The 27720-nt window shown below is 45.0% G+C and overlaps 1 protein-coding gene across 1 annotated transcript; it reads right to left on the reverse strand.

Moving 5' to 3' along the window:
• Positions 1-1624: 1624 nt before the first annotated feature.
• Positions 1625-27720, reverse strand: LOC120986396 (sphingosine 1-phosphate receptor 1-like). The gene is made up of 3 exons (XM_040414940.1): positions 27575-27720; positions 13346-13462; positions 1625-4570 (listed from the first exon to the last, which is right to left on the reverse strand). The coding sequence occupies exon 3, from the start codon at positions 4276-4278 to the stop codon at positions 3127-3129; it is 1152 nt and encodes a 383-aa protein (XP_040270874.1). The 5' UTR covers positions 4279-4570; positions 13346-13462; positions 27575-27720; the 3' UTR covers positions 1625-3126.

Below are 27720 nucleotides of genomic sequence, written 5' to 3' on the forward strand. Positions count from 1 at the left end.
CAATGTCTTAAAGGGTTTGTCCAGCCTTTACAGAGTGATGGCCTACCCTATGGATAGGCCATCACTAGCTGATCGTCAGGTGTCCGACACCTTGAGCCCCCTCTGACCAGCTGTCAGGGTATAGCTCCGTCACTGGTAGTCGGTGCCGGAACTACACAGCTCTATCAACTGCGCAGTAGACAGAGCTTGTCACTGCAGAACTCCTGCCTTTGAATTCAATGTGAGCAGCGCTGTAGTAACGAGCTTCCTCCACTACAAAGTTGACTGAGCTACAGTTGATTGGTGGGAGTTCGGGGGCGTCAGCTAGTGATGGCCTAGTGTGAGGATAGGCCACCACTTATTATAGGCAGGACAACTCTAGGCTTATTTCACACAAGCGATACGGAATGAGTCAGGGTCTGTTTGGTGAAAAACTGATGGTTTTTCAATCAAGTTCAATCAGTTTTGTCTGGGATTGTGTTCAGTTTTTCATTTCTTTCCCCGCAGATGCAATCAGTTTGTGATGCATTTTTCACACGAGGGAAGATAAACACTCAACATCTCCTAGTAAGCATCAGTGAAAAATGCTTTGCATCCATTTTTCACACAAGCCCCATTCCCTTCTGTGGGGCCAAGGCTGTGTAAAAAAACGCATAATATAGAACCTGTTGAGACGTGACAGAGTCTGGAGACGCCGTGGAGAACGTTCTGCTGCCTGCAACATCCTCCAGCATGACCGGTTTGGCATTGGGTCACTAATGGTGTGGGGTGGCATTTCTTTGGCGGGCCGCACAGCCCTCCATGTGCTCGCCAGAGGTAGCCTGACTGCCATTAGGTACCGAGATGAGATCCTCAGACCCCTTGTGAGACCATATGCTGGTGCGGTTGGCCCTGGGTTCCTCCTAATGCAAGACAATGCTAGACCTCATGTGGCTGGAGTGTGTCAGCAGTTCCTGCAAGACGAAGGCATTGATGCTATGGACTGGCCCGCCCGTTCCCCAGACCTGAATCCAATTGAGCACATCTGGGACATCATGTCTCGCTCTATCCACCAACGTCACGTTGCACCACAGACTGTCCAGAAGTTGGCAGATGCTTTAGTTCAGATCTGGGAGGAGATCCCTCAGGAGACCGTCCGCCACCTCATCAGGAGCATGCACAGGCGTTGTAGGGAGGTCATACAGGCACGTGGAGGCCACACACACTACTGAGCCTCATTTTGACTTGTTTTAAGGACATTACATCAAAGTTGGATCAGCCTGTAGTGTGTTTTTCCACTTTAATTTTGAGTGTGACTCCAAATCCAGACCTCCATGGGTTGAAAAATTTGATTTCCATTTTTTTATTTTTGTGTGATTTTGTTGTCAGCACATTCAACTATGTAAAGAACAAAGTATTTCAGAAGAATATTTAATTAACTCAGATCTAGGATGTGTTATTTTTGTGTTCCCTTTATTTTTTTGAGCAGTGTAGTTCTCTGTGCACCGCTGTACACATTTTATCAATGGGGCTGAGTGCTCACCGGAGGAGAGCTAATTTGCATACTTTTTCCCAGCATGCATTGCCTGCCTACACCAGCTGGATCTCCACAAGGAGAACCAATGCCCACCAAAACTTTAGACACATATACTCTTAAAGCTTGCGTTCAGTTTTTTCTTTATTTTTCTTTCTTGAGAGCTATACATAGATGTTAATGCTGTTTGAATTCATACATTATTAATTTATACATTTTCATTATATACATATATACACATGTACAACATTTTACCCCATCTATATCACTGTGGGATCTGTAATGGTTTGAAATTACATAGACACAAAACTGTATAGTCAGGTCCATAAGATGTTGTTTTTACAAGCAGTATGTGTGCATGCATGTTGTTGAGACCACATTAGATTTCGGTACGGTAATGCTACATTTGGCTGCAGACGTGATGATTAAATACCCTCGTAATGACATCCTGGAGAAAGAATTCAGAGGCTATAAAGACCCATGATTGGTAATAATGAATGAGACTGATTACTGTGCTTCCCCATGATATGGTTGCATCTCTGTTGATATGGCATACGTGTGCTGTCCGTATTTTGGGTCTGCATTTGATCCACGTAAAATGCAGATCGGATGCGGACCCAAAATACAGTTGTATGCATAAAGCCCAAGTGTTCAGGCTTCTTGCAGCGCCACCACAGAATAAAGGAAGGCATTACAAAGTGTCCATTCAAATCAGTAAGATGTCTGTGTAATGCAGGATCGGACTAGTCGTTCAGAGCAGGAGATGCTCTTTGCATCTGCTCTCCATTTTGGCCAAGAGATGAGATTCTTGGATAACGGATCCTCACCTTAAGAATTCTTTAACGGTGTATAAAAATTATTTATTTAAAATAGTCCTTTAAAGGTGTCCTCCAGCTTTTTAATACTTTTTGCCTCCACCTGTCAGACTTGTGGATGGAAACAAACTTAACTGCTTCTTGCCGCTCAATGAGCACAGCAGTAGACTTGACCAGAACTGATCAACGGGGAGAAGGTAAATATGTTTCCCTCCACAGGTCTGGTGGGGAGAGGGGAGAACAAAGCTGGATAACCTCTTTAATGTCCATGAGCATACATAAAGGAGTAGAGGCTCAGTAGCAAACCTAAATGCTCACGCTCCTTTTATTCCTGGCATAGAGTCACATAACCACATGGCCCCTTTCTGGCAGAGGAAGTCCCACTTTTTAGCTAGGAGAGAAGAGTTAAAAATCCCTCAGAGGAGTTTCTCTCTGTTTGCCAGCTAACTTTGAGGTGTTTGTGGAAAGGTTTCACCCAGCCTATTGGAAAGACCATGACACCAAAACAGCCAGGGACCACTATCCATGGGCATCACAGCATTTACTGCTGTCCCAATGGCATGTACACACCCATTAATGAATGTAGGCAAACTTTACAGGTCATGTTCTTCTTTCTTACTGATCGTTTGGATAATTGAAGGATAATGACGTAAATCGGATATATTACAACAGTTGTCTTGTAGTGTCTTTTGCATGGCCTCAAAACCTTCCAATATACTTCATAATTTCCAGTCCAAGTCAGATAAGATATAGGGGTTCTCAGATAATTCCCTTTTAGAGATATGAAAAAAGTTTGATGGTTCTCAACCATGACTTGGCTCAGTACTTTTTGGTGGCCACAAGAGACTTAACTGGTGTAGGAGTCCCATTTCCTGAAGATACGGTTGTCTCCAACCCCTCCTGCTTGTGGGATGACTTTTCAGATTTGCTTGTGCTTCGTTCAATGACCGGGAAGAATCCAAATCTCCCTCTGGTCTCTCCGTCCTCATTGATAAAGCAAAAGAAGCAGACCAACTTCAGAATGGCTCTTCTAATTTCTCTGCTGGTCAAGGTGTAGATGATTGGGTTTAGAAAAGAGTTTATCATGGCCAATCCAAGAAAATAATCAGCTTTTAGAAGGACAGGGCATGCATTGACCTCACACGACACATCGAAGAGGAGAAGGATGAAAAGAGGAAGCCAGCAGCCAATAAAGGTTCCTACTACTATAGTGACCGTTTTCAACAAAGCCATGTATTTTTGGGACTTTCTCAGTGCTCCTTTACGTAGAGTGCCCAGCCTCTGACTGTTTAGCTTTACAATCCTATATATGCGTAGATAGAGTACCACAATTGAGATGAGGATAGCCAGAAAAATGGTAATGCAAAACAATATGTACTTCTTGGAATATAGTGGTAAGATGGTAGAGCAGGAAGGAAGGTTTCTGATACAGTTCCATCCAAGTATTGGTAGAATCCCTAACAAGATAGAGACAAGCCAACTGGCACCTACAAGCAAGGCCATTCGTCCCTGTTTGTCTCCACTGTAGAGCTTCATGCGAACCATGGTGATGTGGCGCTCTATTGCAATAGCAAGCAGGCTGAAGATAGAGGCAGTCAAGGTGACAAACACACCCCCTTCCCTTACAAACCACATAACAGGGGTGAGCCGGAGCGTGTTGGCCCCCGACAACACAATATTAACCATGTATGCTACTCCAGCCAGGAGGTCGGACAAAGTTAAGTTGCCCAGGAGGTAGAACATAGGTGAATGAAACTTCTTGTTGCGCCATAGAGCCAAGAGTACAATAAGGTTCTCCAGAACGATGAGGACGCATACCACCAAAAAAAATACAGCTTCGGCTTTTAGTCCACCCTTGTATCTGCTAGTGCTCAGCTTGCCCGTATAGTTGTAATGAAGAGCAATAATACTATTGTTTTGGTATTCCCTGTACAACCGGCTCAGATGATATTGATGTGTTACACCTTCCATGGTTAACGGTTGGTCTTCTCAAAGCTCTCAGAAGTCTAGAAACTTGACGGGACCTCAACTATAGAAGGTCATATCCAAGCAACAGAAGATGTACTCTCAGCAACATCCAGGAGTATATTACCCCAGCACGGATGGTTGTTGGTTTCTGTTCAGACACCCATGTATTGTGACTCTGCAGACGTTTCATGCAGGCAAACTGCTTTTTTTATGTTGCTGCATTTCCACAAGGTCTCCACATAGTGTCAGCATTTCTTCATTCAGAAGATGTACCATCCACACATGCCGATGTAACCTACAGGAAGAAAGGGAAAATTGTTAAAGCCTAAAAACGTAAAATTAACTTTATAAAATAGTAAATTTCACACAAACAATGTCTACAATAGTGCAACCCACTTGCTCAAAAAGGAACATGGGGTCTGAGGATTCTAATATTTACGCAAACAACATCGTAATGAGTCATCAAGCAAGTACAGATGGGGCACATGCTAAAATTTTGGAACCGACCCTTTAGAGCTCACAGTCTGATAGATAAGTGCAGCACCCCAGAACTAGGGGTATTGGCAATTGTTTTATACAGTAATTATATAATGTTTTATATTTTCTATGTATTGGCCTTGTGTTACAGCAGAGGTGGTCATGGTTGGCAGGAACACGGCTAACCACCCTATTCCTCCTGTCTCTGTAGGAGTGGGCTGTTCTGGCTTCCTGTCAGAGAGAAGGGAGAGGAAGCACATGTGAGAGCTCCTACTCCTTGGAACCAGATTTTATTCTCCTGTGAGACCAACACTCCAGAAAGATCAGCAAAATCAAGAACACAGCTTCCAGAAAGCATCAGTGTGTCAAGACAGCAGCGTGATGAGTGAAATACAGCTTTATAAACACTGCTGCGAGGTGAGGGTAGTAAAAGTAAAGAGAGACTTTTATACCTTTATATTTGGCCTTAATCTTCAAATCACCATCACTCACATATAAAGACTCCTCCGGTGTAACAAAGAGAAAATAATAGTAAGATGCAGAAAATCTGACCTGTGAATTGTGGGTCTGATCTTCTGGCTGCATTACACTCAGTGTTGTGAGCTCTATTTTGTACATGCTTTTGTGTTAATTTCTAGACTTCCTACTTTTTGAGATCCACGAGGCTCAGCCCTTTGTTTTAAAAGGCTCCTCTCAGGCACTGATTCATCCTTTACAGGAAAACTGCCAGATATTTAGGCTACATCATTTAGATGACAGAGCACTACTTGTCAGAGATGATAGCTGGCTCCAACTTGCATGTAACACATTCGTACGTGACAGCCCGAGACAGTTATGGAGTTCTCCTATTATTAAGCCAACATCACAAGATGTTTCCATGTTTGTAGCTCCATCTATTCCAGACAGTGAGAAAGTCTGGAATGTCACAAGTAGAAGATTAAGAGTCCTTCTGCTTCCATTAATAATGGATTAAAGGGATTTTTGCGGATCGTACAACCTGGTTATATAAATACAACTGATGTTACGGAGAAGTCCTTCTGTTTGTACAACTCGAGATGGACCCCATGTGTCTCTGCTTTATAACAGTTGTCATTATTCATGGTAAAGCTGGCATAACAAGGGGATTATAGGCAAATGTTATTTCAACCTGTGCCTGCTTATAACCATCCCCTCTCTAAAATCTTAAAAATCCTACATGGAGCAGGGGGAGGTCAAACATTCACCCGTTCTCTGAGCCTGGCTGTTGACTATCAGCCCTGGAGTGCACCTTGGCCAAAAAACGGTGGAGATGAGCAGCTGCCACATACTTTGGTTGTCACTTACATGAGGTCTATGGGCAGGTTCCTCAAACATTGAGGAAAAACATGATGTAAAATAACAACAACATAATAAAAAGAAGATAAAATCATGACATGGAGACACTTCATCGGGACAGAAAGTGAAAGGCAATCAGGGAGGGGAAACATCTAAAGCACGTTTAAGAGATTGAGATAATGTGCGCCTGACAGTAATAATTACCACATAGGATAAACTACAACACGTCCTTACATGTCTCCTCCATGGAGCTTTCTCTCACGTGGCAGAAATGAGAGACGCATTCCTATCATTTAATCTTCTATCATGTCAAGCAGACGTGTCCAAGACCTCACATTTATGAGATCTCTACCGGTGACGTACCGGGCTCTCCATAGGGACTGCAAGGTGGAGGCTTGCGCCCAGCAGTGAGCCCGGTGACATCACCTTGAAACAGTGTGTGCTGGTGGAGGTCTTGAAACAGTGTGTGCTGGTGGTTTTTCTTTTAAGGTTGAGCCCACCAAGAATGCAAAAGAAGACCAGGACCCACCTATTCAGGACAAAAGTGGTGTCCCCAAGTCCTGATGACATCGTAACTTACGATTCGTAAAATATTTATCGTGATGATGTGCTGGGAGCCAAGGGGGTGCAAGTGGAGGATGGGAGTGCTAGTAGCTCTGGAGTTGATGACTAAATACACGGATCACAGTGGTAATCCTCACATCGATACCCTCTAGGGCTGTGCAGTGATAGGAGCACACATCCCTTCATTCTCCGGGGCACACCCCGGTATTGGGGCTCCTGTCTGGTGGTAATTAGGGTGCTCTTGGTGTTAAAGGGGTCAGCTGTGAACTCGAACATACCCATATTTTCACCCAGGTAGCTCCCCTAATATGAGCATCGGAGGATTTCATGCTCCAATGCTCTCCCTTGCCATGCACTGGATCGTGCAGGGCAAGGGCTTTTTTGTTTATGTTTCTACATTGCTAGTTGAAGGCTTCTGTCCAGCAGTATATTCGGTGATGTCACCGGCTCTGATGAGTGGGCTTTAGCACTGCCCTCGCTGTTTTACAGGCTAGAGCAGCGCTAAAGCCCGCCCATTAGTGCCGGTGATGTCACCGGGCTCACTGCTGGGCGGAAGCCTCCACCTTGCAGTCCCTATGGAGAGTCCGGTACGTCACCGGATCTCCTAAAAATGCCTTTGCCTTGCGCGATTCAGGCCTGCTATCTTGTTTGGTTTAAAGCACATGGACTTCTGTTTCACCCAAGGACTTATGTGTTGCTGCCTGGTGTGAACAAACACCAGACTCAAGGTGACAGTTTTTTCCTTGAAACTGACTTTTTGTTGTCACTTCAGAATAAAACACTGAACTGTTTAAGTTAAAGACGTAGTCGTTGCCTCTATACTGCGTCCGCAAGCCTGTTTACCAGAGCAAATCCCCACAATTGGTGGAGGATGTGTGCATACGCAGTGAGGCTGGCCTGAAGTCCGACATTTTTTTGTTTTTCCCTGGCACAAGTGCATATCCTACATTAAGCCGGCAAGGTTACGACCCGTGTCCCCTGACAAAATGGAGGTGGTTGTGAAATCCCTCGTGGAGGCTAACTTGCAGCAGCGGGAGGCTAACAAGCAGCAACAAGAAACTAACCAGCTGCTATTACAACATGTAATGGCATTACAAGCAGCAGGAGCGTCCCAGAATGTCCACGATGCCAGGGAAGCTGTCCACGCGTCGATTCCTAAGATGACCGCCTCGGATGACGTATAGAGATGGTCTACCTGGTGGAGTGCTACGAGGCCACCAGAAATCTTCCGGGGGGTTCTTTTGGGAGGGGGCCAGTCAAACCCCGGAAATCTCCACTCCAAACCCAGCGGCTGGTGCCAGCCAAACCCGCCCGGGAGGTAACCCCTGCAGACCCAGTCCCAGTGGTCTGCTGGCGGTGTCACGAGCCTGGACACATAAGAGCCGACTGTCCTCATCGGGGTGAACCCATGGAAACCAACTATGGCTACCGCCACTTATTGTATGCCAGGAAGCTGTGCGCCACAGGTACCTCCGAGACTGTAGACAATAGTCACCTGTGCCAAGTCGAAGTGGGGGACATTCTGGCAGTGGCACTGCTGGATTCAGGGAGCCTGGTGTCCCTGGTAAGAGCTGCCCTGATGCAGCCCACCGAGTATACTGGCCGAAAGGTCGGCGTTGTCTGCATTCATGGGGACTTAAAGGACTATCCCACCGCCCTGGTCTCTCTGTCAACGGTGGCCGGCAGGTGGACGCATGAGGTGGCTGTCGCCACGAAGTTACCGTATGAGTTAATAATTGGGAGAGACTTCCCCGGTTTCCCGGCACTATGGCCGGATACGAAAGTTACCGATACCCGGGAGACAGATGTAACCCTAGCAGAGTGGCCTGGCTCAGTGGGGAGACCAGAACCCTGGGAACCTGAGTCAGAAGGGCCAGCAATAGGGGTGACTGCCACTTCAGTGGAAGAGGGGGAGACAACCCCGCTAAGTGTGATGGTGGGAGACGTGGAGGACTTGCCGCCGGGCACTGAGCTGACAGACCTCAATGTCTCAGGGGATAATTTTGGTACAGCACAACACCAGGACTCGACTCTGTCTTGAGCCTGGGAAAATGTGGTAATAGTTGAGGGTGAGCCACAATGACAGGGGGTCGAGTCTATGTTCCCCCGTTTTGTGGTTTAACAGGAGATGCTGTATTGGATAAATCAACTACGGAGTGAACATATTGAACAGCTGGTGGTGCCCAAGGCGTATCGCAAGCTCGTGTTGGAGTTAGCCCACCAAAAAGGTCTTGGGGGACACCTGGGACATCAGAAAACGCAGGACCGGATTCTACAGCGGTTCTACTGGCCCAGTGTGTTAAGAGAGGTGGAAGAGTATTGCAAGTCTTGCCCAACCTGCCAGATAACCAGCCCCCAGCCACATTTCCGTAGTCCCCTGGTCCCTCTCCCGATTATTGAGGTTCCATTCGAGCGGATCGCTATTGGTCTCATAGGCCCAGTACCGAAGTCCGCTAGAGGGCACCAACACATCTTGGTCATCCTCGACTACGCCACTCGGTACCCGGAGGCGGTGCCACTGCGTCATACATCAGCCAAACTCATAGCTAAGGAGTTAATGGAGATGTTTTCCCGAGTGGGTCTGCCTGACCAAGGGACCCCTTTTATGTCCAAGGTCATGAGAAAACTATGTAACTTGCTCCACATAAAACAGTTGTGGACGTCCGTCTATCACCTGCAAATGGACGGCCTGGTGGAGAGGTTTAATCAAACATTAAAAAATATGTTAAAAAGAGTGGTGTCTAAGGATGGGAGGGACTGGGATCTTCTTCTGCCCTATCTCATGTTCGCAGTGCGAGAGGTGCCCCAGGCCTCTACTGGGTTCTCGCCCTTTGAACTGCTATACGGCAGACACCCTTGCGGTCTGTTGGACGTGGCCAAAGAGGAGTGGGAACAACAACCCACTCCACATAAAAGTGTTGTTGAGTACGTTACCCAGATGCAAGGACGGATGGAAACAGTGTTACCTCTGGTTAGGGAGCATATGGAGGCAGCACAGCGAGCCCAGAGTAGGGTCTATAATCGGCAGGCTCGGGTTCGGAACTTTAACCCGGGGGATCGGGTATTGGTGCTGGTACCAACCGTAGACAGTAAGTTCCTAGCTAGGTGGCAGGGGCCCTACGAGGTACTTGAAAAAATTGGAGAGGTAGATTACAAGGTACATCAGTCGGGGAGGCGAAAGCCAGACCAGGTGTACCATGTGAATCTGCTCAAACCCTGGAAAGATAGGGAAACCTGTACGGAAGACAGCCCACGTCCAAGATTTCTAGGGGAAGCGGACTAGGTCCCTCTGTCTGAAGCAAGGGAAACGGCTGCCACAGTGAAAATTGCTGACAGCCTCAACAGGCTCAGGAATCCAGGGAGTTCGTTAGTCGGAACACGGATGTGTTTTCGGACCTTCCTGGATGCACTTCCATAATCCGACATGACATTATCACTGAGCTTCAGGCAAAGGTCCGGTTAAAACCATACCGGGTACCCGAGGCTTGGCGACAAGCCATCGCGGAGGAAGTGCAGCTAATGCTACAGCTAGGTGTCATCGAGGAGTCAAAAAGTGAATGGGCCAGTCAGATAGTCTTAATACCCAAGCCGGACGGGACACTGCGGTTCTGTAACGACTTCCGCAAACTGAATGAGGTGTCCAAGGTTGACGCATATCCCATGCCCCAAGTAGATGAACTTATTGAGAAGTTAAGCGAAGCCCGGTATTTTTCTGTGTTGGACCTCACCAAAGGGTACTGGCAGGTACCCTTGACGGAGGCTGCCAAGGAAAAAACGGTTTTCATCACGCCAGAGGGCTGTATCAGTACAAGGTATTACCCTTTGGTCTACATGGCGCACCGGCCACGTTTCAATGGACATTGTACTCCGTCCACATCGTAGGTACGCTTCGGCGTACCTGGACGATATCGTTATCCACAGCACCGACAGGGAAAGTCACCTACCTAAAGTACAGGCTGTAGTGGACTCCCTTAGGAAGGCTGGCTTAACCACTAACTCAAAAAAGTGCGCAATAGGGTTAGAAGATACCAAGTACCTGGGGTATGTAATTGGGCGAGGAATTATTAAACCTCAGGTAAACAAAATTGAGGCAATTCGGAATTGGCCTCGACCTGTCCCTACTCGGCAAGTAAAGTCGTTCCTGGGAATGGTGGGATACTATATGAGGTTGGTTCCCCACTTTGCTACAGTCGCTGCACCATTGACAGGCCTTTTGAAGGGACAAAAGTCAGTGACGGTCCAGTGGAATGAGCAGGCGGAAAAGGCTTTCTCCGCTCTGAAGTCGGCCCTGTGTGGGTCCCCGGTGTTGGTTACGCCCGACTTTAAGAGGGAGTTTGTGGTACAGACAGATGCCTCTGAAGTAGGCCTCGGAGCTGTACTCTCTCAGGACATCAATGGGGAGGAACATCCCATTGTTTTCCTGAGACGCAAACTTATCCCAGGCGAGACTTGGTACCGTATAGTGGAGAGAGAGTGCCTGGCCATCAAGTGGGCACTCGAGTCTCTCCGCTATTATCTGTTGGGGAGAAAGTTCCGTCTGGTAACCGACCACTCCCCTCTCAAGTGGATGAGCCAGGCCAAAGAGAGGAATGCTTGGGTCACCAGGTGGTTTTTGTCTCTACAGAACTTTAAGTTTTCCGTGGAACATAGCACAGGCAGGTTACAGGGAAATGCAGATGCCCTGTCCCGGGTACACTGTCTGGCGGGTGTTCACCCCCTCAGGGTTGAACAAAGGGGGGAGGTATTTAGGAAAGATATGTGTCACCGAGGTTCCTGGCATCGGTGAGGTAAGAGCCAGTAATTTTAAGTGTCAGCGGCAGCTAGTGCTGATTGATACTATTGGTTATTTAGTGTGGCTGTAAAGTTGATACGGGCCGGCTCTTACTGGGAGCAGCCAAAGTGCAGGGTGGGTGGCTGTTCCCCACGTTCCAGGCCAGGTTTTGGTTAGGGATATAAAACCCAGCCAGCAGTCTCAGCTGGTGTGGATTATCCTCCATCTGACAGTGGAGCTTTGCCAGTCTCTGTGTTGGGGCCTGAGAGTTTAGGCCGGGATTAAGGCCTGCTATCTTGTTTGGATGAAAACACGTTGACTTCTGTTTCACCCAAGGACTTATGTGTTGCTGCCTGGTGTGAACAAACACCAGACTCAAGGTGACAGTTTTTTCCTTGAAACTGACTTTTTGTTGTCACTTTCCTTATGTGTGAATAAAACACTGAACTGTTTAAGTTAAAGACGTTGTCGTTGCCTCTATACTGCGTCCACAAGCCTGTCTACCAGAGCAAATCCCCACACTGTGTATATGACATGCTAGAAGATGACTGTAGGCAGAATTCCCCTTCAAAGTACAGTTACCATGTAGCATGGTGCTTATATACTGTATGTAGGTTCTGTAAGTTTTTGCATGACATGAGAAGTTTGTGTTTCACACTTGTTCCCACTTCCCACGTGGCCCCCACCCCGAACCACAGGTTCTTAACATTATTTGACTTTCCGGCAATGCAGTACAAGGGCACAAACCACAAATGTCACATATGGTTAGACAAAGGGCTGATATGGTGAAGCTAGTTTTTTGCTGCAGCAAGTCATGTATGCATGTGGAATATAAATTTAGTTTAAATTAACTAGATTTACCATTTAAAGGGCATCTGTCAGGAAGATAAATCCTATAAAACCAGGCATACTGCCTGGTAGGATTCATCCTGCCGATTAAAATGATACCTGTCTTGTGAAAATCGACTGTGGTGTTCCTGGGGAAAAAAAAACCTTTTAGTGTTTATGCATATGAGGGCTTCAGTACAAGGGGTGTGGTCAGCACTGAGAGGCTAGGATCCGCCCCTTTATCCACATATGCATAAAGAATAAAGTAGTTTTTATCAGGAACGACACAACCGATTTTCACCGGACAAGTATCATTTTAATCAGCATGATCAACCCTTCGAGGCAGTATGGCTGGTTTAATATGGTTGATCCAACTGACAGGTGCTTTTTAAAGGAGGGCAAAATTAATATTAAAGGGTTTGTCTCCTTACAGACAACCCCTCTAATCTGATTGCCTGGGAACAATATGGGCACTGCAGGGAAAATGTGCTATTACATGGCTGTGCTCTTACATACAACAGCTAGGACCCAGATGATATGGGGTCGGGCAGATGAACTTTATTTTATGTCTGTAGCTAAGGTTTTCAGCAACTATAGTAAGAATACTTTCACACTTGCGGCAGAGGATTCCAGCAGGCAGTTCTGTCGCCGGAACTGCATGCCGGGGCGGCAATCTGGACGCAAACGGATGGCATTTGGAAAAACGGATCCGTTATTTATTTTTTTCACAGATTTAAAGGTCTGCGCATTCGCGGACCGGAAGAACGGATCCGTCAATGCGGCAATTTTAATGCCGGATCCGGCACTAATACATTTCAATGGAGATTAATGCCGGATCTGGCATTCTGGCAAGTGTTCAGGAGAGAAAAATACAGCATGCTGGGGTATTTTCTCCGGCCAAAAAACGTAAAAGGGACTGAACTGAAGACATCCTGATGCATCCTGAACGGATTGCTCTCCATTCAGAATGCATTAGGATAAAACTGATACGGAAAAGAAAAACGCTAGTGTGAAAGTACCCTAAAGACTCACAGGTCAGGGCTACAAGGGTATTTTTCCAAAATTACAAGAAGTACACATAAAAAGAAGAAGTTCATCAGATTAAGAGATTCTTACCGATACTAAGGATCCTCCGTGCATTTGTGCAGTTAGGTTATCTCTTGAAGGGGAATTTCGGCCACATTTATCTTCAGACATATCATGTAGACATTCCCATAAACAACAGCGTGCTGTCTGGAAAATGAATTTAGTTAGAATCCCTCTATACGTGACATAAGTAACCACATATTGTCTCAATATATTTATTTGTCCTTAAAGAGCTGTTGCCACGAAAAACATTCTACATTAAACCAGCAGCTGGATCTGAATACTTTTCTAACTGCATGCAGTATAGCCACACTGAGCTATTCAATAAAATCTGTCTAGCGCCACCTGCTGTTTGTTTTTCTCCTTATTTTTTGTCCACCTCACTAAGGTGGTTGCACACGCTCAGTTTAAATTGTCAACTCTCACCAGCCGTATGTTCTGTTAGAAGCTGTGACAGTTGTAGGGAAAAAGCTACAGCAGAAGGGATGCCAGCCTGAAGAAAAATCTACCGGAACAATTGCAGCAATGAATGGGGAGATCTCTTGATCCATGTAAGGTACAGGGCTGGTTCTAGCTTTGTCAGAAAGGTATTGTCATGTCCTAGATGATGTCTGATTACATTTTTTTACGTCAATCGTTGGATAACCCCTTTAAAATGAGACTTTTACCACGGACCGCTCTCGGCCACGGAGAATTATTTCTACTGGGGGGGCATTATGGTGGGCTTTATTACTCCCCCATGGTATGACCCCCTAGTAGCAGCACCAGCCTCTCCCTGCTCTGCTATTCCTCTGCTCCTTCTCCAAATCCTTATTATGAAATCTTTCTCATTAGGATAAAACACATCAGCTCCGCCGAGCCCCCGGCCAAAGTGTTGAAGTGGCGTCCGAGATCCCCAAGGGCCAAGCCAAGTAATTGTAAGTTTTCATGTGAAATATGTTTATGTTATACACATATAGCCTACACTGTGCCACACAATATACAGTATACCTCTACACTGTGCCACACAATGTACAGTATACTTCTACACTGTGCCACACAATGTACAGTATACCTCTACACTGTGGCACACAATATACATTATACCTCTACACTGTGCCACACAATGTACAGTATACCTCTACACTGTGTAGTCTGTTCTATAAGCACCCTTGTTCTGTGGCGGCGGACAGATAATAATCTGGAAGTGCCCCTCCTGAGACCAGGCTCTGGATCCGCCACTGGTCTGGACCGCTCACAGGAGTGTACATTTCTTCTAAACTGTAATCCGTATCCTCTGACCTGCAGAAATCAGAGCTCGCTTGGTAACAACTAACATACAGTGCCTGTAGGCTGTAGCCTGGCCCTGTTACCGAAGCTAGCCGAGTGGTGTAAGGTTAAGGTACTAGTAGAAATGAGCGGCCGCTGAATCCTGATTTAAAGTTAAAGTTACTGCAGGATATGGATTACAGTTTAGAAATGTTAAATGTACACTCCTTCGAGTGGCGGGGAGGGAGATTTGTGAATGACACTGTTATAGGGAGGGGGATCTGTGGATGACACTGTTATAGGGAGGTGGATCTGTGGATTACACTCTTATAGGGAGGGGGATCTGTGGATGACACTGTTATAGGGAGGGGGATCTGTGGATGACACTGTTATAGGGAGGGGGATCTGTGGATGACACTGTTATAGGGAGGGAGATCTGTGGATGACACTGTTATAGGGAGGGGGATCTGTGGATGACACTGTTATAGGGAGGGGGATCTGTGGATGACACTGTTATGGAGGGGGAAATGGGGATGACACTGTCATGGGGTGGATCTGTGGATGACACATATGACATAAGATGCTATATACGGTATGTGTCATCCACAGATCCCCCTCCCTATAAAAGTGTCATCCACAGGCAACTAGGACATGTTGAAATCTGAGTGATTTTTATTTTTTTTAAACCACAGACAGCAGGACTTTTGTTCCCCGTTGCGGTTTTAGGTATTGGGTAAAGTATTGCAGCATTTCTAAGCGTACTTGTGTAAATGTATTGTTGTTATAGCTTCCCCCCCCCCTACTTTTGTCCTGGCCCCCAGTGTGCCCCCCCAAAATTTGAAAGCTAGAGACGCCACTGCTCCAGAGTGGGAGACGCTCTTTCTAGATGATCTATTCTCTGACTAATAGATGAGGGTCCTATTAAATACCCTAAGGCTGGGTTCACACCAACACTATCCAGAGACAGACTGGGAACTTAAAGTGGTCACCAGAAAAAAATAAAAAAAAATAAAAGTGGCCCCATGTTGTAGGTGGGTCCAGACTGACAAAAGGCGGGATAACCGAAGTAAGCAATACTGTACTGCAGAACACAATACTGTCCCAGGAGAACCAAATACCACAGTGCAGAACAATATACTACCCCAGCAGATCCATATACCACAGTGCAGAACAATATACTGCCCCAGCAGAACCATATACCACAGTGCAGCACAATATACTGCCCCAGCAGATCCATATACCACAGTGCAGCACAATATACTGCCCCAGCAGAACCATATACCACAGTGCAGCACAATATACTGCCCCAGCAGAACCAAATACCACAGTGCAGCACAATATACTGCCCCAGCAGAACTAAATACCACAGTGCAGCACAATATACCGCCCCAGCAGAACCAAATACCACAGTGCAGCACAAGATACTGCCCCAGCAGAACCAAACACCACAGTGCAGCACAATATACTGCCCCAGCAGAACCAAACACCACAGTGCAGCAAAATATACTGCCCCAGCAGAACCAAACACCACAGTGCAGCACAATATACTGCCCCAGCAGAACCAAATACAAAGTGCAGCACAATATACTGCCCCAGCAGAACCAAATACCACAGTACAGCACAATATACCGCCCCAGCAGAAACCAAATACCTCAGTGCAGCACAATATACTGCCCCAGCAGAACCAAACACCACAGTGCAGCACAATATACTGCCCCAGCAGAACCAAACACCACAGTGCAGCACAATATACTGCCCTAGTAGAACCACATACCATAGTGCAGCACAATATACTGCCCTAGCAGAACCAAATACCACAGTACAGCAAAACATACTGCCTCTGAACCAGTTAATTTCTGGAGGACACTTGCAACCACTGGTCAGGTGCATAAGTGCCTTATGGACCTACAATAATTAATGCTGAGAGCATCAGATCTTTATGTACCTGTCTGGCAGCCCCCTGGACATAAGCCCAACAGGAACTTTCCCTGTAGGGTCTATGGCTAGTCCGCCAATGGCGCTATCAACAGAGCAGAATGACTGAAATAAGGCACCGGATGGCACTGAACAGATCCTATGTCTATAATAGGCTCCATTCCATTCCTTTTGGGAGTCCGCTCTTTCGGTGGTAAAAAAAATAAATGTCTGACTTTTTTATCCACTGGGTTTGTAGGAATGTGCAGCATAGGCCTTGAATGGAGGCTCTAAGGCACATGTGGACTTAGCCTGATAAGGATCAGACAATCCTTTTAAAGGGGTTACCTTCGCACTGGAAAGTAGAGGGGGTTAAGCCCTTTAAATTGGCTATTCACAAGAAGATTTGCCATGTGATCTCACCAACGTGCCAATATTTTTGGGCATGACTGTCACTCGTGAGGCACACAAAGCAAGATACTGACAACACTCTTCTATTAAGTATGAATTTCAGAAACATGGGAAGGTGTCAGAGTACTTGCTGTGTGTTACTCCATATATACACATGGGCTTGATAGTGAATTTATCGTCTTGTAATGACCAGAATGAGATGAGTCAGTTCTGTCCATCACTCATCACTTCCGCTTTTTAGACATTTCACTGTGAAAACAATAATATGCAGGAAAAGGAAATCCAATGTCTTCCTTCTCACCCTAAGAGACCCCCGAGCACAGATTCCTTCTCAATAAAGAAAACAAACTGTGAGTATATGACAAAAAAATATATACCGCACCAAAAAGGAGCTGTTGGAATCTAATAAAACTCTCTATGTGTGAGTGTAATAATGGTATACACTCCTCAACACTGAAATTGCAGCACCAAGATGAACAAGCTGTAAGGTTTGGCAAATAGAGGAAGTAGCAGGTATTGCTAAGATCTGCAGATGATCACATTTTCAAACACCTAGCTCCATTTTGCAACGGATGATCACATTTTCAAGCACCTTGCTCTATTCTGTGACATGTGGCAGTGGCATAAAAGCCAGATTGAAAGCAGAGTTTTTTAGCCACATGAATCCTCAAAATCAGATCGTGTAGGATGACTGTGCAATGCCTCCTGTTTGTGGACATGCCAGTTGTCACCACTGAGAGGGGCAGAATCCTTGATCTGAGAGACCTTGGTTTATCACTCCAGCAGATCACTACACGCCTAGTGCAATAGGCGCCTCCCCCTAGGGCCCTATATATCGCGTCCCAGGTGTAGGAAATGCAGAGTGGTATGTTGCTGCCTAAATTGTCTCTTTATGTGTGTCACGTTGCTCCTACCTGGATACTGCTGGACCCCAGGCTTTGGCTCTGAAGCAATAAGTAGGGGGAATAATTGAGGAATAAAAGAATAACTTGAGTCCAGACCTCGAGATAAAGTTCAATGGCAGCTTTACTTGAATAAACGTTTCTCCAAAACAGTTTACAGACTTTGTCTTGGTTCCAGCAGGCTTTAGCATGAAACTGGCAGGCAAACTTCACTCTGCTATATCTGTTTCTCTCTGACTCTGCTGTACTGACAGGCTGGCTGTATAACTCAGCTTCTTCTGTATGCTGCACTTCACTTTGTAGTCTGACTCTAGGTTATGTCAGGGAATGTAACTCCTGGCACCTGAGGCTTCAAGCTTTGGCCTCCATGGCTAAAAGAGCTTAGGGTATTCTGGCTGGCGTTGGCACGTCCAGCAGAGACGTGCCCCTGTATACCCTTCCCCTAGCTGGGGGTAAGCTAGACTGACTAGAACTTCTGCTCCACCCTTCCTGCAGGAAGTAGGACTCACCCACCTCTCTCCAGAGTGGGGGTTAGAATGGAATGGAAGGTTCCATTCTATCTAAATATAGCTCTGCCTTGTTTGCTGCCACCTGCAGGTGAACCAGGTGCATTACATGAACAGTTACATAACAGTAGAAATGCACAGTGTGGAGGACATGGAATAAATGCATAAGATGACATGAGGTTAGACCAATAAAGACAGTAGCAAGGTGCAGAAGTGGTAACACCACTCTGGGGTGTTACACTAGGTCGAGATGTCAGCACTATTCAACATTGTGTGTTGTGCTGGTTGGGAGAACAACGAAGAACTGGAATGACAGGAAGAGGTGCACAGAGGTGAACTTCTGCACAGACAGATCATCTCATTAGAAAAATGGCACGTAGTGATCCATTCTGTACTGCAAGTGTCATTGGACGTCACATGCCAAGCCTAGGCTACAAGCGGTGTGATTATTATCGGTGTATAGTGTATTTTTTTTCACTCCATAAGACTCAAAAGTGGGGAAAATGGAAGTGTGTCTTATGGAGCGAATACTAGTGAGTGATTCCATTATAGAAGCACTCATTAGTATACTCACCGCTCCCTGGTCTTCTTCCGGGTGTCACTCTGCAGGTGTCCTTACTGCCTACAGCATCAGGACATAGTGCACATAGGCACAGGCTATGATCTGACGCTGTGCGACGTCGGGTCACAGTGCAGCACAGGGCCCAGAAGAAGACCAGGGAGTCCGCCATATCTGCAGAGTGGCAGCGCTGTCTGCAGCAGGAGAGGTAAGTTCATTTATTTATGTCTGATCTGAGGTCTGATGAAACTTTGAGAATCTGATGGATTTTGGGGTCTGTCTGAGGTCTGAAGGATCTTGGGGGTCTTATCTGGTCTGATGGATCTTGGGGGTCTTATCTGAGGTCTGATGGATCTTGGGGGTCTGATCTGAGGTCTTAAGGATTGCAGGGGTTTGATCTGAGGTCTGATGGATCTTGGGGGTGTGATCTGAGGTCTGATGGATCTTGAGGGTCTGATCTGAGATCTGATGTATCTTGGGTATCTGATCTGAGTTGATGGATCATGGGGGTCTAATCTGAGGTGATGGATCTTGGAGGCCTGATCTGGGGTCTAATGGATATTGAGGGTCTGGTGGGGGTCTGATCTCGGGTGTGAAGGATCTTGGGAGTCTGATGTGAGGTCTGATGAGGTATGGGGGTCTGATCTGAGGTCTGATGAGAAATAGGGGTCTGATGAGAACTGGAGGTCTGATGAAAAATACTTTTTTTCCTTCTCTATATCCTAGATGCGTCTTGTGGAGCGACAAATACGGTACTATCACTATACAATTCAGTGTGGGGGTCTTTTCTCTGGACATTTTCTTTGTTTTATGATCATGTGCTCAGGTTATTACACACAGTTGTTTTTTTGGGGAACTGTAGATTTCCTGAAATGTGTCGGCCATGTATTATTTCCCTTGAAGGAGGAAAGTTTATCTTCTGCTATTTATATAGGGGCCCCACATCCTTCTATAAAAGTAAAAAAATTAATAAATAAGCATAGTCCTCCCCTGCAGAGAGACAATAGACGGCAAAAGACTGGCAATCTGAGAGTAGTATGAGAACAGGGGGCAGGTTCAAGGAGAAGCAGCGCGATAGCCTATATGTGTGATACACAATACATGGGGGAGATTTATCAAAAGTTGTGCAAAGTAGAACTGGATTAGTTGTCCATATCAACCAATCAGATTCCTCCTTTCATTTTTCAAAGGAGCTCTGATAAATGAAAGGTGGAATCTGATTGGTTGCTATGAGCAACTAAGCCAGTTCTACTTTACACCAGTTTTGATAAATCTCCATCATAGACTTCTAACATCGGACATTTCTGAATGTATTTGTTCCCTTTTGATTCCTGCAGGGGTCACTGTGAACCACAAAATCTGAATCCGAATTTTTGACCATTCTGAATCTTTATTCGCAGTCTTCTTCCCTTGGGCGACCAGTCAGTAGAAGACAACCCCTTCCCCCTCATGCTTCACAATGTGCAAAGACAAGTCACACTGTCACTTCCCATAGTTCAGATCATCAGGAGAAGCTCTGCGCTTCGAGGCAAGAAAGAATGGTGGAAGATTTTCGCTTTAAAGGGGTTGTCTCGGCTACATTCACACGACCGCGCAGTCTTTTGCAGATCCGCAAAACACGGATACCATGCTCTATACTTTTTGGCAGGGCTGCAGAGCGGAAGTACGGATGCGGACAGCACACATCTTTTGCGGCCCCACTGAAATGAATGGATGCGGATCCAGTCATACGGTCGTGTGAATGAGCCCTTGTCATGTAGAGAAAGTTAATACAAGGCACTTACTGTCACGGATCAGCGAGTGTGGACCCACTGTGCCAACTAACTGGTTTTGCATATGGGCTAAACCCTAATGGCGTTAATTCTGGCACTCCCTTTGTATTCACCCTTTAAGCCCTGTACAGGGATCTGGCCTTTGCTGTAGGGGAGCCACCAGACTGCTACCTCTTGGGATAGTCCTAGTGTAGTCGGCTGCTGACCTACTGAGGGAAAGGACACAGGTGCAAGCACCGGAGGCTCTAGGCACAGAAAATGCACCTAAACTGCAGGTATAGTCTGAACAGGAAGGTATACTGATTATAGGCAGAACTTGACTTACACATGGACTTGAACTTGAAACTGAACTGTGAGGTCAGGAGGACAAGGATGGGAACGCAGGCCGGGTTCACATCACCGTTTCGTTTTCCGTTCTTACAAAAACAAAACGGATCCTGTATTTTAGGCATGCGTTCTGCACATTAGCCATTTCCGTCTGAATTCCGTTATTATCTGCATGCAGGGCTTTTTTTTTGGGGGGGGGGGGTCTAAAAAAACGGATCTCAGGCGGAATGCAAAATGTGCATAACAGATGCTCAGGATCCGTTTTTTTACAGGATTCTTTTTTTCTGTTCTTTTTGACGAATTGGAAGAACGAAAAATGAAACGGTTATGCGAACCTTGCCTATCGCAGGTAAATCGCGAGAAAATCTCTGAAGCACAAAGTCTTCTAAACACCTTTGATGGTCACAGGGAACCTTGAAGCTCAGGCACCCTCTGCCAGGACAGAGTGCCACTGGTCTCAGCCATTGGCTGGCGAAGGATTTGCACATGCGCGCACTGGCCCTTTAAGAGGCCACAAGTGAGCGTGGGCGTGGCCCTAAGGGAACAGAGACTGGAGCAATGGAGAAAGCAGCTTGCAGAGGACGCTGGACAGCATAGTTTTAGCATGACAACAGCGGGCACGGACTGCTAACCTAGCATTTACAGTACTACTGTATTGTGATTGTCCATATTGCCTCCTTTGCTGGCTGGATTCATTTTTCCATCACATTATGCACTGCTCGTTTCCATGGTTACGACCACCCGGAAATCCATCAGCGGTGGTCGTGCTTGCACACTATAAGAAAAAGTGACATCCTATGTCTGCTCCCAACGGTCCTGGCCACCAGAAAGGGCTGCGCTTTGCCTATAGTGTGCAAGCATGTCCACCACTGGTGGATTTCAGGGTGGTCGTAACCATGGAAACAAGCAGTGTATAATGTAATAGAAAAATGAATCCAGCCAGCAAAGGAGGCAATATGGACAATCACAATACATTAGTAAGTGCCTTGTATCAACTTTCTCTACATGATAAATGCCATTTGCTGAAGTGAGACGACCCCTTTAAAGCTTGCACAATTGTGATTTCAGCTCTGGAGTATAATATAGGCTGTAAAGTAAGTAATGTAAGTTTTCTGATGGTGTTGATGAGTTCTATATGTGAATGAAATGTAAAGAGTGAAGGTGCGATTTACAGTGATAACCATAGTGCCTGCCACCAGATTTCACACTCTCTGAATGGTCACTCCTGACAGTAGATCGATCTGACATTTCTGGTGCACTCTATTAGATGTCTGGTCACAGGCTGCCTTCTACAACCCTTGAAACGCTGACACCTTCAGGCCATGAGGGGGTACTGCATACTGGTCAATCTCAGTTATTCCTCAGCTTTTTCTGGTAGGCTTCATTCACACACGTCAATATCCATGGTCTGTGCTTCATCCGTGACACTGTCCATAATCCATTGATGTTTGATCCGTGGTTCCGTTGTTTTCAGTCTGTGGGTCATCAGCTAGGCTGAAAATTGGTTTGTAGAGCAATGATCCATAAAAACCACGAACCATGCACGGATGGCATACCTCTTGTGTCCATAGTTTTCACAGATTCATAGACTACAATGCGTGTGAGGGATCCATAATCACGTACATAATAGAGCATACTTCCGTGGTGCCCCGTAGACCCACAGTCCATAGAATACCACTGTTGTGTGAATACACACATTAAACTCAATGGATGTGTGCACCACCTGTAAGGACTTACTTCACCCATTAAAGATATCTGTATATCCCCATAATATGACAATTCTAAGCATCTTGTCTAATAATTTAACATTGTACCATTCCTCTGTTATTCCTCCTGGAAATGTATGAATGCATTTATAGCTGGGTGTTACCAGTTAGGGTTTATAGCCCTGCTCACCGGCGCCATCAGACCGTGTAGAGATAGGGAATTGGACCATGTCTGAGGGCAAGACACTTGCATGGGCATCATTTATACCCTGGATGCCATACTATTTATTATTTGGGCTCAAGTATGGTGGTATTATTTAGCACTATATAGTACTATTAATTTGGGCATAATTTAGTACTGCTATATGCTGGTATTATCCTCCCATGTCATACTATTATTTGTGCACTATTTAGTACGGTTATTTGACACCATATAGTAGTATTATTTGATGCTATATGCTGTTACTGTCTGGTACTATATGGTAGTATCATTTGGACACTATAATGTATAGATTTTTAGCACTGTAAGCTGGTATTATGTAGCACTATATCATACTTCTATTTGGCACTAATTGGTAGTATTATTTGGTATTATACTGTTTGGCATTATAAAGTACAGTTATTTAGCACTGCAAGGTGGTATTGTTTGGCACTATATAGTACTATTGTTTAGCGCTACATAGTTCTTGTATTTGGTAATATATGGTGGCTTTATCTAGAGCTATACCGTGGTATTATTTGGCCTAGCATGGTGGTATTATCTGGAACTATACCGTGGTATTATTTGGCCTAGCATGGTGGTATTATCTGGAACTATACCGTGGTATTATTTGGCCTAGCATGGTGGTATTATCTGGAACTATACCGTGGTATTATTTGGCCTAGCATGGTGGTATTATCTGGAACTATACGGTGGTATTATGTGGTACAGTAAAATAAAAGAGACTGGCTGACTATCAGGATCGGTGCTCTAATGTCTAATCAATATTTTTTCCCCCAAACATAAATCAATGTGAATGGATGATTGGCGCTCTATCTCCGGAATCCCATTGGAGCATAGGGATAAAGAATATATACTTTATTCTAAATTGTCCACCCAAGATAATAATAAAACACACGCTAAAATATCATCAATAAAATATAAACGTAATTATAAAAAAAAGTATATAAAAAATTCATAGAAGTAGTATAGAACCTGTAGTGTATCTGATCGTACACTGTATAGTATGGATGAGAATAATCCAGTATATAGTGGGAATAGTCCCCAAATGATAGAATATGTATCCTTCGAATGGTCCCTTGATGACAAACAGCAATCGATCGATGCGGCAATATCCGTCCTTATGACCTTTCACTTGTTCATATATTAATAAGGTATTAAGGTAAGTATATATTGTAGAGTATATAATATCTATTGGTTACATTGCCGGTAAGGCTTACTTATCCCAGACTTCCTTCATCAATATTCACTTTGCTGATGCTGTGGCTACGATCATTCATATGTGTATAACGGCAATTTTCCCCTTTCTCACGCACTTGGGTATAAACCCGCTGAGGGATCGGGATCTCGTGTCGGCGGTGGCGTCCCACGTGTCGCTCGGCATAGAACGATCTTACCTCCGGTATGATGTCTATTCGGTTGCGTGCACTGGGGGGTAATGAGATCAGCTAAATGCCGTAGCAGTTGCAGTTCGCACAACGCAGGGTAATGGCAGGTTAAATCATCTCTTGTCTCCAGCTGGAGAAGTTGCGGAAGTTGCGGAGCGCTCCGTATCGCTCGTGGTCTCAAAGGTCCTTCACTGTAACAGCAATATTCATAGTCTTCCAGCACCAAACACGTTTCGGGGCCCCTAACTGGTCCCTTCCTCAGTGGTCAAAGTTTGAAAGGACCAGTTAGGGGTCCCGAAACGTGTTTGGTGCTGGAAGACCCCCAAATATTGCTGTTACAGTGAAGGACCTTTGAGACCACGAGCGATACGGAGAGCTCCGCAACTTCTCCAGCTGGAGACAAGAGATGATGTAACCTGCCATTACCCTGCGTTGTGCGAACTGCAACTGCTACGGCATTTAGCTGATCTCATTACCCCCCAGTGCACGCAACCGAATAGACATCATACCGGAGGTAAGATCGTTCTATGCCGAGCGACACGTGGGACGCCACCGCCGACACGAGTTCCCGATCCCGACGCCACCGCCGACACGAGATCCCGATCCCTCAACGGGTTTATACCCAAGTGCATGAGAAAGGGGAAAATTGTTGTTATACACATATGAATGATCGTAGCCACAGCACCAGCAAAGTGAATATTGATGAAGGAAGTCTGGGATAAGTAAGCCTTACCGGCAATGTAACCAATAGATATTATATACTCTACAATATATACTTACCTTAATACCTTATTAATATATGAACAAGTGAAAGGTCATAAGGACGGACATTGCCGCATCGATCGATTGCTGTTTGTCATCAAGGGACCATTCGAAGGATACGTATTCTATCATTTGGGGACTATTCCCACTATATACTGGATTATTCTCATCCATACTATATCGTGTACGATCAGATACACTACAGGATCTGTACTACTTCTATGAATTTTTTATATACATTTTTTTTATAATTACATTTATATTTTATTGATGATATTTTAGCGTGTGTTTTATTATTATCTTGGGTGGACAATTTAGAATAAAGTATATATTCTTTATCCCTATGCTCCAATGTGATTCCGGAGATAGAGCGCCAATCATCCATTCACATCACTTGGTACAGCATGGTGGTATTATCTGGAACTATACGGTGGTATTACTTGGCACAGAATGGTGGTATTACTTGGCACAGAATGGTGGTATTATCTGGAACTATATGGTGACATTATTGGCAAAGCATGGTCATATTATCTGAAACTATATGTTAGTATTAATTGCCACAGCATGGCGATATTTTCTGCCACTTTATGCCGGTATTATTTGACATGGCATTGTGGTATTTTCTAACATGCCATAGAGGTAATATTTGGCACTTCTATTGAGATAGTATATGACGGTATATATATATTTTTGTAAAGGGGGGGCACACATGTTTTACCAGGGGTCTCCACAGACTGATCCTGCCGTGGTCAACACTTACAAACATGTAACAATAACATTTGGTGATTCCTTAGGACCCCGTAAACTATGATCTCACAGACATACTGTGCGGGAGCGGGAAATGTGAGCTGCACCGGTGCGGTCACCCAGCTCTGCAGCCCTGAGAGGTAGCATCCTCGTGCTGCATCATTCAGGAGTCTAGGAAAGCTGGGTGACAACTCTGTGGGTGCTGTGAGGGTGCACATGTAGTGCTGCTAGGACACACGCTAATTGCATAAGAATTGCTCATGCCCTGGGGTCCATTGACAGGTCCCATTGACATTGTAATGCCGCACACTGTGCACATCTCATTACACCAACAACCATGACCTGAGGCAGTGTATACACCGCACCTATACCGACCCCATACACAGACACAGTGCCAGGACACTGCCCGGCAGCACTACACCCGCTTTGTACAGGGCACTGTGCACACAGAGAACTGCCAGAGGAGCCGGAGATCACTGATCACTGTCAATTGTAACTGGATTGAGGCTTTGGAAATTAATTGGGTTGGGGGATAGGGTATAACCTATATAGTGTGCGCAATAATGTATCATCTCCTATCTATCTATCTATCTATCTATCTCATATCTATCTATCTCATATTTATCTATCTATCTCATATCTATCTATCTGTCTATCTATCTACAGATGTAGATAAAACTCTTAAATCAAATTTCTTAACTCATCGCGTTATCTTGAGACAAAAGCCATTGAAAAGCAATTGAAAGTGTTTGCTTAACACATTTATTTTAGATAACACGTCTCATAAAGCATGAGTGTTAACTCTACTACATCTGTATTTATCTATCTATCTATCTATTATCTATCTATTATCTATCTATTATCTATTATCTATCTATTATCTATCTATCTATCTATTATCTATCTATTATCTATTATCTATCTATTATCTATCTATCTATCTATCTATCTATCTTCCTTATCTATCTATCTATCTATCTACAGATGTAGCAGGGTTACAAACTCTTAAATCAAATTTCTTAACTCATCGCGTTATCTTGAGACAAAAGCAATTGAAAGTGTTTGCTTAACGCATTTATTTTAGATAACATGTCTCATAAAGCATGAGTGTTACCTCTACTACATCTGTATCTATCTAATATCTATCTATCTCATATCTATCTCATATCTATCTATCTATCTATCTATTATCTATCTCATATCTATCTATCTATCTATCTATCTATCTATCTATCTATCTATTATCTATCTCATATCTATCTCTCATTTCCATTATACGCAGCTATCCCCTCTTACTTTAGTACAGTACAAATATCTCCTTTTAGATAATAAATGAAGTAAATCATACAATGTGCCATAGTGGTGACGGGGACAGCTTTCTGTTACTATTGTTTATCTAGATAAATAAATCAGAATTAAGATTTTCCAACTTTCCCTGCAGAAATAACAGATATTTCTCCCGCTAATCTCTCTTTTGTGCCCAGGGATGAGGTAATGCCCCGAGCAGTGAACCGTCCATCAAACAATCCATCAGGAGTGACGAGGGACCGCGGCGGAGAAGACGACACAGCACAAGATGCCATCTCTCCCGCAGAGCTTGCACTCTATTCTATGCAGGCTCTATGTTCTATACTGCACAGCACATCTGGATTGAATATTGCACTAGACTGGACTATGCAGAGGCTATCCTTCAGCTGCAGACCCTTACTGCAGGCTCTTAAGGAGACATGGAGAGAGCAAGAAAGATAAGAAAACAAGAAAAATCTAATTGATGAAAGGAGAAGGAGCACAACTTACTGTGTGGAGCAAACTTCTGATGTCCAAGATTCTCAGGTTCTTAGAGGAGCAGAGAAGAAATCCCAAGTCTGTGCCTGTTACAGGCAGCAGATAAGACTGACCTCCTCCCCTGAGCTCTGCACCCAGGCCCTGCCCATTCTCTAGAC

Source organism: Bufo bufo, chromosome 1 (assembly GCF_905171765.1).
Source record: "Bufo bufo chromosome 1, aBufBuf1.1, whole genome shotgun sequence".
In the NCBI taxonomy this organism is placed as follows: domain Eukaryota; kingdom Metazoa; phylum Chordata; class Amphibia; order Anura; family Bufonidae; genus Bufo; species Bufo bufo.